General features: G+C 46.5%; 1 protein-coding gene across 4 annotated transcripts in view; it reads left to right on the top strand.

The window, feature by feature from the left end:
- Positions 1 to 12,930, top strand: part of unc5db (unc-5 netrin receptor Db) — a 484,543-nt gene that overhangs the window by 376,907 nt on the left and 94,706 nt on the right. For 2 of the 4 annotated variants that reach the window (XM_060906683.1, XM_060906686.1), the window contains 4 exons: positions 2,259 to 2,426; positions 6,366 to 6,530; positions 7,137 to 7,169; positions 9,983 to 10,168. In XM_060906683.1, coding sequence (XP_060762666.1) covers positions 2,259 to 2,426; positions 6,366 to 6,530; positions 7,137 to 7,169; positions 9,983 to 10,168 — 552 coding nt within the window. The remainder of the gene's footprint in view (positions 1 to 2,258; positions 2,427 to 6,365; positions 6,531 to 7,136; positions 7,170 to 9,982; positions 10,169 to 12,930) is intronic. The other 2 variants (XM_060906684.1, XM_060906685.1) reach the window with 2 other exon arrangements.

The raw sequence follows: 12,930 nt of genomic DNA, 5'->3' as shown, positions 1-12,930 counted from the left end.
GAGCTCGCGGAGGGAGAAATGTTTATGGCTCTTCTCCATGAGTGCACTGTAATCTTAATCCTTAATGCCCGAGCCCAGAGAGTCAATTCCAGCGCAGCATTAAAAATCAATACATCTTTATAAACATGGAGGCGTGAAGCTGCTGCGTCTTAATCCCATTTAAACACGCACAGTGTGCTCATCCATCACTCACAGTCCCGCAACCATGCTCAGCTCAGACACCACCGCGAGCACCGACACCAGAGAGAGAGAGAGTTCAGATGAAGCTCCACATCTGAAGCTCTTCTGTTCTTTTTTTTTTTTTTTTTTTAGTGGAACAGCCCGAACATCACAAACCTGTCTGTCTTTCTGCTCGTCTCTCTGTCCCCACTGTCAGTCTGTCGTGCTGTCTTTCAGGCTGTCGTCCTGTCTGTCTTTATCGCCTTGTCTGTCTCTGTCTTTATCGCCTTGTCTGTCTTTTTATTCCTTTGTCTGTTTTTCTGTCTGTCTGTCCAGCAGTCAATCTGTCTGTCTGTCTGTCTGTCCATCCATATTCTGTGTATTGTATGTGGGCCTACCTGTCTGTCTCTGTTTATCAAGCTGTCTGTCTGTGTGTAGTTTGACCCTGTCGTGTTTATTGCTGTATAGTTCAGGTGGTGCTGGTTGTCGCTGGCAACGGTATGCACAGTGTCCTGCTTTATCCCTCATCAGCAGCTGATTTTCTCTCTCTCTCCCAACCTCCCTCTCTCTCTCTCTCTCTCTCTCTCTCTCTCAACCTCCCTCTCTCCCAACCTCTCTGTCCCAACCTCCCGCTCTCTCTCTCCCAACCTCCCGCTCGCGCTCTCTGCCAACCTCTCTCTCCCAACCTCCTGCTCGCTCGCGCGCTCTCTCTCTCTCTCTCTCTCTCTCTCTCTCTCTCTCTCAACCTCCCGCTCTCTCTGCCAACCTCTCTCTCCCAACCTCCCGCTCTCTCTCCCAACCTCCCGCTCTCTCTCCCAACCTCCCGCTCTCTCTCCTAACCTCCCGCTCTCTCCCAACCTCCTGCTCTCTCTCTCTCCCAACCTCCCTCCCCCTCTCTCTCTCTCTCTCTCTCTCTCTCTGCCAACCTCCCTCTATCTCTCTGCGCCAACCTCCCTCTCTCTCTCTGCCAACCCCCCCTCTCTCTGTGGTTCTCTTTTTCTCTGGTTCTCTCTCTCTCTCTCTCTCTCTCTCTCTCTCTCTGCCAACCCCCCCTCTCTCTGTGGTTCTCTTTTTCTCTGGTTCTCTCTCTCTCTCTCTCTCTCTCTCTCTCTCTCTCTCTCTCTCTCTCTCTCTCTCTCTCTGCCAACCCCCCCTCTCTCTGTGGTTCTCTTTTTCTCTGGTTCTCTCTCTCTCTCTCTCTCTCTCTCTGCCAACCCCCCCTCTCTCTGTGGTTCTCTTTTTCTCTGGTTCTCTCTCTCTCTCTCTCTCTCTCTCTCTCTCTCTCTCTCTCTCTCTCTGCCAACCCCCCCTCTCTCTGTGGTTCTCTTTTTCTCTGGTTCTCTCTCTCTCTCTCTCTCTCTCTCTCTCTCTCTCTCTCTCTCTCTCTCTGCCAACCCCCCCTCTCTCTGTGGTTCTCTTTTTCTCTGGTTCTCTCTCTGCCAACCCCCCCTCTCTCTGTGGTTCTCTTTTTCTCTGGTTCTCTCTCTCTCTGCCAACCCCCCCCCCTCTCTCTGTGGTTCTCTTTTTCTCTGGTTCTCTCTCTCTCTCTCTCTCTCTCTCTCTCTCTCTCTCTGCCAACCCCCCTCTCTCTGTGGTTCTCTTTTTCTCTGGTTCTCTCTCTCTCTGCCAACCCCCCTCTCTCTGTGGTTCTCTTTTTCTCTGGTTCTCTCTCTCTCTGCCAACCCCCCCTCTCTCTGTGGTTCTCTTTTTCTCTGGTTCTCTCTCTGCCAACCCCCCCTCTCTCTGTGGTTCTCTTTCTTTTTCTCTGGTTCTCTCTCTCTCTGCCAACCCCCCCTCTCTCTGTGGTTCTCTTTTTCTCTGGTTCTCTCTCTGCCAACCCCCCCTCTCTCTGTGGTTCTCTTTTTCTCTGGTTCTCTCTCTCTCTCTCTCTCTCTCTGCCAACCCCCCCTCTCTCTGTGGTTCTCTTTTTCTCTGGTTCTCTCTCTCTCTGCCACCCCCTCCCTCTGTGGTTCTCTTTCTTTTTCTCTGGTTCTCTCTCTCTGCCAACCCCCCCCCCCCCCCCCCCCCCCCCCCCCCCCGTGGTCCTCTTTTTCTGTGGTTTGCTCTCTCTCTCTCTGGTTCGCGCTCCCCCCCTGTAGTGAACGGAGGCTGGTCTCTGTGGACTGAGTGGTCTCAGTGCAGTGTGGATTGTGGGAGAGGAGTACAGAAGCGCTCTCGAACCTGCACTAACCCGGCTCCGCTGAACGGAGGAGCGTTCTGCGAGGGCATGTCTGTCCAGAAGAGCACCTGTACCGCACCCTGTCCCGGTCAGTGCTCCTCTACACCTTTACCTACAAACCCTCACTCTCACCATCCGTCACGCGTTCATCCCTCACAGCAGCCGAGTTTCAGACTCCAGGCCGTGAGATCACACCAGATGTCTTTCAGGAGAACTCGAGAAAAGAAAGTGTTTAAATAAAACACACTTAAGTGTAAAAGGAAGAGAAGCAGCGACACCAAACACACAGACTTTACACTCACATTTCCGCCTCTAATTTTGGAAGCTATAAACCGCCACCTATCTGTCTGTGCATCTGTAGCGCGGCTGATGGTGATTTAAACTTGGACAGCTTGAGACAGTTCTTTACGACAGCGTGCGCCATCCGGGGATTGATTCCTCCAGATAAGAATAGAATCAGTGGTGAATTGACAGCGCGTATGCGATAATGACTCTGTCCTGCACTTTATCCTGGAGGACAGAGGAAGGAAGCTGTGCCGTCGAGTAGACTGTGTGCACCTGCTCGTGTTCTGTCCCCGTTTTCACGCAAATGAATTAGTTCGGGTCCCTTTGAGCGCCAGTGGACGCGGCCGTGACCCACTTCTCAGCGTTATTTTAATAATCACCGCGCTCTCTGAGCTGCGCCAGGCAATAACCTGCTGATTTAATTGCCTCGGCTCCTTCTCTCTGGGAAAGCAGCTTAAAACTCATATTTAAATACGAGCCGCTTCATCACGCCGCACTCATTTGAATTATTACCCACTAAAAAAGCGAAGGTAATTTTTTTTTTTTAAAGCATGCCAGAGCGCTTTATTTCATCGACGCCTTTTCCAAATGAAGTCGTGAAGCCGTTTCGGCCCATACTCCTTTAAGTTAAGACAATTACGGCGATTATAGCTCGTTCTAGGAATCAAAGAGCTGCTCCTGTTTTGCTAATCGTTCACTGAGAGTCACGTCGAGCGAGCGCTCCAGTCGCGTCGTTCATCCTGCACGACGGCGGCTCGTTTTCGTCCGCAGAATGCATTTTCAAAGCGTTTCCATCGATCATCTGTACCTTCTGTATAAACCAGACATGATGTATGAATCGCCCGCAACATCTGGATCGCTATAAACATTTGTCTTTTTTGTGCCGGCTTTGACTAAGCGCCATGTTGGCGGTTCCAAAAACCCCGAAAGCCAGATCAATCAGTATATCACCGGGTCTTTATTCTCATTCCGGTTTGCTTTATTGACCACGTTTTGTGAACGAGAAAGGTTTATAAATCAGATACAGTTTTTTTTTTTTTTTTTTAATAGCCCAGCTAAAATACGGTTCTGGGTCTGTCCCAAGACGGCGATTTCGTAAAAAGCCCAGCGCTGTTTAGAATTCATCAGACACATTAGCGAGACATGTTACGTCGAGCGAGCAGGCAACATACAGCACCTGCTCTTAACACCTGAAACCTGCGCCACATTAGCGCTAACACACAAACATCATTTGCATTTAGATGAGCAGAGAAGGAGCCTCGCTCGGCCATGGAGAGTTTTAAGAACTTGCGATGTAATAACCACGAAATTGTTTCCTCGAGGGTGCTCGTAAGCGTGACGCTTCTTGGCAGCGCCCGGGCCGTCAGCGTGACATGTGGCGAAGTCAGCTTGGCTAATTCACACACACACACACAAGGCTCACACACGACGAACGGAGATGCATACATGTCAACCTCTACGCAGCGGCGCGGGAAGACATTGTCGGCAGGGGGTGCTGTGACGTGACGTGACCTGGGACATTTTTTTGAAGGGGGGTCTGGGGGTCCTCCCCCAGAAAATTTTGTATTTCTTAGATGCAATTTCCTGCATTTTAACTAATCAGGCGTCCGAAATCCTTTTAAGCTTGCAATTGCAATATTTCGTTAAACTGCCTACTACTTATAGGCGTAATCCGTAAAAACGACTTTTTTTTTTTTTTTGAGTGATGACGGAAGAATCTGAAGCCTGTCTGTCAATGACAATTCTCAGTTAACACGATTACGAAGGACAGGTTATTTTAGAAGCAGAAGCGCACAGCTGTGGTTTAACAGTCGCAGGTTTTACATCTGCTCTAGATAAACTGAAGGAGACGCGGATTCCACCCGATTACAGCCTTACATACCCAGATCCAGTCAAGCGAGTGTGCATTTCAAATACAGTAGTTAGTCGCACGCACGCACACAAAACAGAACAACACTCACTGGAACAACACAAACACCATGGTTCTCTCAATCAACAGACCGAAATCCATGAACCCACTCATCCTGCTACTATGGGTTAGTGACACTAACTTAGTGTTCTATTGCAAAAATCACTCATAAAAGTGATGCAGCGGTATTTCACACTCTCCATTAAGAAAAGTAAAAGTAAAACATGATGAGCATGGACACACCGTTTTAAACGAACATTTTTTAAGACTGTAGTTACATCTGAGTCAACTTCGAAGCACGATGCTAGCAACACCTGCACTTGTTCAAGGCATACCAAATAGGCTCAAGTGAACACGACACAGCGGGCAAAATTAATAACCAAATGGCCTTGCCTTAAAACGCTGTCTTGATCATATGACTTCTCGCAATTATTCCACTTAAATCCACACGGTTTAACACACCCAACGCAGATACCAAGCTGGAAATGTGCTAACATTGTATTTCTCTACAGACGGTCGACTCGTACTCGCTTCCTGTTGTAATTTCGCGCGCTGAAAAGCTGAACGTCAACGTCACGGCAAAAAAAATTCTGATGGTCCACTAGGCTACATATTAAGTTATAAGTTTTAATTCAATCCTTTTTTAAATAACTAAAATGTAGCCCTCATCATCCTACATCTAAAACATGACATATAAAATCAGCAGAGCCAAATGAAAACAAATAAATAAACAAATATATTTTCACGTAAGTTTTGTTTTATGTTCATGTCAGTTTTGAGGGTCCACCACCAGGGGGTGCTGCCGCACCCCCGGTTCCCGCACCGGTGCCTCTACGGAATGTCCGTATTTTATACGGATTTGATTCAATAAACGTAGTATACGGGCGTATAAATAGTTATACGGATTCTTTAAAAAAACTTGAGTATTTATTTCGAGCTATAATCAATTCCTACGATGATAAAAGAGCGCATAACATTTACAAACGTACTGTACACCACAGACAGCCAGTAAAGAGTTATGAAATCGCGCGTTATCTTGTGGTAGCGAGACTTCGTTCCACTTTTGATCATGCGCACACCGCATCGCGAGAATCCCGCCAACCGTGAAGTCATAGAAAAACAGACGCCGCCTTCTGCGTAGAATCATACGTCATCCTCGCCGCCATATTGGATGTGGCAAAGTGGAGATTCTTCAGCCGTCTCTGGTATAGCGTCTAGACAGTAGCCGAGAATAAAGATGCCTCATTCATGTGCTGCGTTTAACTGTACCAACAGGTTTACCGTCCAAACGAGATCACATGGGATTACCTTTCACAGGTGAGACTGGAAAAATACTTTTCGTTGTATTTGGTCGTTATGACGTAATTTTACGAACAGATTTTCCTGACTTTGTGGCTAATACGAAGTCTCGCGCATAATAGCCGCTCGGTGAAACCTGTCTCCAAACAACGAAGTATTTCCTTCGTAACTACGCTGATAACACTTTGTGTCAAACATTGGAGCTTTGTATTCATTCTGAAGGTTTATTGCTATTAATATTGAATAAAAAGTAACTGGGATATATCATTCAAATTTTATGTAAATTATTTTAATTTGCATCTTATACGGGTTTTATAAGGGAAATACGGATTTTGGAGGTTGGTTATACAGGTTTGATTGACCAAAGGTTGACATGTATGGAGATGAACGCTCCTTGTTTGGGAGAATTCGTTTGCTGGTTGAGTCTCGGGTAGATTTGATGAAGGCGAACGGAGGGATAAGTGAGATCAGGCCTGGTGTTCGGTTTAGCCCCGCCCACTTTACATTGAAAGGAAGCTCGAATTATCTCCGCAGTGGACGGAGGATGGGACGAGTGGAGCGAGTGGGCAGCGTGTAGCGTCCAGTGCGAGAGGCAGAGATGGAGGGAGTGTACCGCGCCGGCTCCTCGCAACCGCGGAAGAGCCTGCGAGGGCAAAGGTCATGACGTGGAGAACTGTACCGGCGACCTGTGCACTCAAGGTAAAACCTGTTTCGGGTTCATCATCATCATTACTGTATGTTTCATCAAGTAATCTTCATTGCTCCATTTTTCCATCATCATCTTCACCATGATGTTTTAGGTACAGTTCGGATCTCTCAGAATTCTGCAAAAATGAACGCTGACCAATGGTATAACTGAGAAACAACCCAAAATGGCTGCCATGGCAGCCATTTTGGGTTGTTTCTCAGTTATACCATTGGTCTATACATTCATGTAGCTATAGAGTGAAATAAAGGCCAGTTCCAAAAAGCATTTTTTTTTTTTTTTTAAAACATGAATCAAGACTAAACATCGTAGCCATTGGCTAAGTAGCTGTTTCACTCCACGCCTTCTCGGTGAGTTTTTTTGTTTTGCGGTCCTCCTTCTGCGGGCTGAAGCAAAGTGTCTCAGTGCCATCTGTCAGCACATCCCGACTGTAATGATGCCATGCATCATTATCTCCAGCTGATGTTGGCAAAGCCAGCATTTGGACATCACTGCATGATCTGAATCTCCAAGTGCCTTAGTTAAGTGAATCAGAGGTGCGCTCTAATTCTCTCTCTCCCTCCCTCCCTCTCTCTCTCTCTTTCTGTGTCTCTCTGCAGATGGGAAGATGCTACATGATGTTAAGCCTCAAAGTGAGTCTCATTTCTTCCATATTTCTTGTATCTGATTCATTTTTCCAGAATCAGTAGCACACCTTTGGAAGAGAAAGGGTTCTGTTCTAGCCTCAGTTGTTGGCTTGTTCGTACGCCGCTTGAGAGAACCGGTCGTATATCATGCGTATGGAATGCGATCTCGAGTAATTCCCTCCCGTTGAAAAAGCTGTCACCGAAATGAGTTTAAATATGACGGCGCAGGCTTAAGTTGCCCAGCCGCACCCTATTACAGAGCTTTAATCAGCTTATCCTTCACTCCGAATCGCTGAATGCACCTGCCCCGAGAGCAGCTCGGATACCTGTGAGGCGAGAGAGAGAGAGAGAGGTTTGTTTTCCTCAGACGTCACTCTTCGGAAAGGAACCACAGCGCGCCGGAGATCAGGATAATTGAGTATCGACGCTAAGCATCTGCACTCACATCTGTCAAAATATGACGTCTGATTAATGTGGCGGAAGAAGAGAGAGATTCTCCGGATGAGCAAACTACCCGCTGCTTTCAGGACACATCCTCCCATCCATCCATCACATTTCATTCATCAGAGGTCTGTCAGTCATCAGAAACGGCCGTTTCCCACAATCCCTGCCGCAGTCACTCTGCCGTTTCATTTTCAGGTGGATTTGCGGTGTTCAGATGAGGCAGGATGACTGATGGGATACGGCGTGTGAGTGCCAGCTATATTTAGCCGAGCTAATGGGATGCAATTACTGCACATTAGCTCACTTAAGCAACCGTAGCGTGTCTTCTTATGCTCCCCTGTATTTTGCGTTAACCCAACCAACCACCACTTGGCACGTTTTAAAACGAGTGTCGGCATCACACTCCTTCTTCTGTCTCGAAACGCAGTTTGAAATAATTACCAAGTCCCGCACATCACACTCGGATCGAAGCCAAGGTTAATTATTCTGGATATGGTTTTTGTTTTTGTTGTTTTTCCCCAACATGAATCTTGAACATGTTCTCAGCTTAGCTTAGCGTCTATAAATGACTTGTTTTTATAAGTTAAATTATAAAAATGAAAAATCATGTCGGTGACGCGAGTGGCTGTCTCATAACCTCCGTCACCTGACGGCCGTAAGCCTGGAAAGTTCAAATTCTGTTACTGCTAATTAAACGGACATTCAGTGAGATGAAGGTTCATCAGACAAGAAAACGTCAGGACGTGAGCTCTTGTATACGAATAGTCAATAATCAAAGACTCCTTCCATGGATGAGCTGTTGCTATAGAAAGGATAATGTATTCGAACGTATAAGTGCTCACTGACCTTCAAACCAATCGGAATCAAGAACCCAACAGTGCCGTGGTACAATTTGGAATAAGTATTACACTCGTCTGGCTGTACTATCTAAAGAAGTAGCTGGAGATGGTGAGATCCATTGCTAAGTAGTGAACATGATGCACACTGTGAGGGCTAAAGTTCGTTTCCATCGAGTCAGCCTGACGAATGTGGCCACTTAACTCCAAAGCAACATTACCTCATTAGGAAACTTTAAATACAGCAGGTTGAGCTTACAAGCAGTTATCCAGCGTCGCCCTCCCAGCACGGCCGATGCCCTTTTTCGTCCTCGGCAAGCTGGCAGAGTCCTCACGCTGCAGAGGTCAGCTTAACAGATGTAGCTTGGTGTGGGGTGCTGGCACACTGTGGCGTCTCTGATTAAAGTTGTGAGAGTCCTGGAATTTTGCACCTTCCCAGATCCCGCGCATGTGCCAAGCTCATCGTTATACGCTGCTAAGCGTATGCATATTGCACCTGTTCCCATTTGCACAGGTGTCCAGTGGATTTGCCAGACTAATCATGAGCACTGGACGTGACAGCCATTTTTCAGCGATCATAATTGAACCATGACCCCCATTAATGCTCACTTTTCTGTGCCGAACGTCATCTTGGAACCCTTATTTACACACTTTGTAAATGAACATTTGATTAAAACAATCTTAGACTGTTATAAACTTACAAATTACTTTTTTTTTTTTTTTAAAAAAGTAACTGATAATGTCAGCATGAAAGAAACAGTATAGCCGCAAGCAGCGATGAAAGGCCCGAGCACCTCTGGAATACCAAATCTGGCACAAATCCAACAAACTGCCTAGGAGGAGGACGTCAAAATGTGTCAAGACCAAAAATAACTCGCTGCCTGTTGAGGATGGCTAATACAACGTACCTTTACAATTTTGTTTGTCTTGGGGCACCCGACGCACCTACGAAATCTGACACGGATAGGTATATACCGGGCAAAAGTCTCAATTACATGTGGGGGCGCTATGGAGTCCCCCGGACACACCCAGGGCCAAGCCTCTGTCCTTGAGCAGTGGTGGCCAGGACTACCAAATTTCATGAGTTTTCGCCCATGGGAACCACCTCAAAAAATGGGCAATTCTTGAAGAAAAAGAATAATAAGAAGAAGAATCCTTAGGAAAACAATAGGGCCTTGCACATTGGTGCAGTGCCCTCTGGTGTACACTAGAGGATGTGCACCTCAGGTGCTCAGGCCCGAATAAGATTGGCTCGCTGAGTGACCACCATGACATAACACTGCTCGGGTTTGCGTGAACCGAGATATTTCTTTGTTAACCCATGGCATTCTTGCAAACTGTTATAGTTAGTAGAATAAATGAAATTATCTCGAGCTCGCTATTATAAACTATAGTCTAAGCAAAGCATACAGTGTAATCCCATAGTCTGGGAGAACCATCGATCTGACTAGTTAGCTTGGACCCTCATCCTCTGATGCACTAAATATTTCCAATGCAGCTTATATAAACCTCCACATCTCTGTGGTCTTGCTCTTGCAGGTATGGATGGCTCCAACGAGGTGGCACTGTACTCGGGACTGGCAGCAGGAGCCATCGCCGTCACCGTCCTCGTCATATCTGTGACGCTCTACCGCCGGAACCAGAGCGAATACGGAGTCGATGTCATCGACTCATCTGCCCTCGCTGGCGGATTCCAGTCCTTCAACTTCAAATCCACCAGACAAGGTGAGACAGGATGCCTTTGATTGGTCAGCCCATTCATTTGTGTTCAGTGAGCATTTGATGGAGTATAAAGTCGGAAACAGATGTTCGCACTCTGCCGTGTGCGTGTAATAGATTTATGATATCGTGCGGTGTTGTCCTTGGCCTGCTTGAACTAAAGGTGCGTGGAGTTGTTCTTACTGCATGATCAGATGCAGAACAGAGGCTCAGTGTTGACCCGTATGTCCTTGTTCTTTATAGACGCTTGTGGCAGTTCTTTCTAGACCACACGTCCTCACCCAGATTCATCCAGAGATGCATGCTGCGCCGAACATCAGTCTCATTCTTTTTTTATGAGCGAGTCTATCATTCCTGCCTCGCAGCGCTCAGGCTGATCATGGTTACAGCGAGCCACTGTGAACATGCTGTGCTCATGTTCTGGAGAAGTGAACTTACCCCCTGTCTGCACACAAAGCCCACCATCACACGAACCCTACAGAGGGAGGAGGGGATGTGGGCTCACCTGGGTTTCTTCCTGCAACCCATCGGTCTTGTTTAACGAGCCCAGCTGCCCCAGCCTTCCTGCTCACTGTCAGTGATTCTTATTGGGTTACTATCAATCCCCTCATTGACACTCTCATCTGTTACAACACAGTTTTTCCCATCACTGGATGACTAATTCCTGCCACTGTCCTACCCTCCACTAGAGTTATTCCCACCACTGGAGCGCAGACATTCCTGTCTATTGGACCTGTGTCATTTCTGCCTGTTGGCCCATTTGTTGTTTAATCCCAAAGTCTGACTGTCTTTCAGGCACCTTGAACCACTGACGTTCCTGCCTACTGGGTTATTTAAGTCAAGTCGAGTTTATTTGTATAGCGCTTTTAACAATAAACATTGTCGCAAAGCAGCTTTACAGAATTTGAACGACTTAAAACGCGAGCTAATTTTATCCCTGATCTATCCCCAATGAGCAAGCCTGTGGCGATGGTGGCAAGGAAAACTCCCTCAGACGACATGAGGAAGAAACCTCGAGAGGAACCAGACTCAAAAGGGAACCCATCCTCATTTGGGCAACAACAGACAACATGACTATAACATTAACAGTCCTAACATAAAGTCAGCTTCGTTGATGCTATAAACCCCCCACCGACGGAAACCCGAGCGCAAAACCGTTCACGACAACCGCAGTCCCAAAGTCAGCAAGTCAACCGCAGCCCTAAAGTCAGCAAGTCAACTGCAACTTAAGCCTATTGTATAACAGCCATTCCAATACAATAATTTCCGTCTATATGTCAGGCAGCACGGTGGTGCAGTGGTCCTCACTGTCGCCTCATCGCAAGAAGGTTTGGGGTTCGAACCTTGTTGCGGCTGACTGGGGCCTTTCTGCGTGAAGTTTGCATTTTCTTCCTCCCACATTCAGAACGCATGCGGATTGGGTCAACTGGCTACGCTGAATTGCCCATAGGTGTGAATGGTTGCTTGTCTCTGTGTTAGTCCTGTGATAGATTAGTAACCTGCCCAGGGTGTCCCTCGTCTCTTGCCCAATGTCAGCTGCCATTGGCTTCAGCTTCCCACGCGACCCTGACAGATAATGGGTGGATGGACAGCTATCATTTCCGCCTGTTAGATGACTATCATTCCTGTCTGTTGTACCCGTCATACCCCTGTCTATCAGAATCAGAAACACTTTTATTGCCAGGTATGTGGACACACACGAGGAATTTGACTCCGGTTTTACTTAGCTCTCATAGTACAAAAACAGATAAGTGTATACACAGAACAAACAAACAAAAAAAGGTGCAATAGGTGCATAGTGCAAACTAATCCAGGTAAGTCAAGTATGAAATAGATAAATAAATATAAAGTATACAGTGTGCACATAATGACGGTATAAGTGTGCAGATATTTTACAAGTGATATTGCTGATACACTATATTGCCAAAAGTATTTGCTCACCTGCCTTGACTCACATATGAGCTTAAGTGACATCCCATTCCTAATCCATAGGGTTCAATATGACGTCGGTCCACCCTTTGCAGCTAGAACAGCTTCAACTCTTCTGGGAAGGCTGTCCACAAGGTTTAGGAGTGTGTTTATGGGGATTTTTGACCATTCTTCCAGAAGCGCATTTGTGAGGTCACACACTGATGTTGGACGAGAAGGCCTGGCTCTCAGTCTCCGCTCTAATTCATCCCAAAGGTGTTCTATCGGGTTGAGGTCAGGACTCTGTACAGGCCAGTCAAGTTCATCCACACCAGACTCTGTCATCCATGTCTTTATGGACCTTGCTTTGTGCACTGGTGCACAGTCATGTTGGAAGAGGAAGGGGCCAGCTCCAAACTGTAAAAACAGTCTGCATGCCTAGGTGCTTGATTTTATACACCTGTGGCCATGGAAGTGATTGGAACACCTGATTCCGATAATTTGAATGGGTGAGCAAATACTTTTGGTAATATAGTGTATATGAATCTGGATTTTAGCTGTTCATCACAGAAAGGATTTTCCCTTATGGTGCATAGTGCAAAGATGAAATAGTAAATATAAATACACTACCGTTCAAAAGTTTGGGGTCACCCAGACAATTTTGTGTTTTCCATGAAAAGTCACACTTTTATTTACCACCATAAGTTGTAAAATGAGTAGAAAATATAGTCAAGACATTTTTCTGGCCATTTTGAGCATTTAATCGACCCCACAAATGTGATGCTCCAGAAACTCAATCTGCTCAAAGGAAGGTCAGTTCTATAGCTTCTCTAAAGAGCTCAACTGTTTTCAGCTGTGCT

Source organism: Neoarius graeffei, chromosome 24 (assembly GCF_027579695.1).
Source record: "Neoarius graeffei isolate fNeoGra1 chromosome 24, fNeoGra1.pri, whole genome shotgun sequence".
Classification (NCBI taxonomy): Eukaryota; Metazoa; Chordata; class Actinopteri; order Siluriformes; family Ariidae; genus Neoarius; species Neoarius graeffei.
The sequence above is the reverse complement of the archived record's forward strand: the minus strand, read 5'-3'. Positions and strand labels throughout refer to the sequence as shown.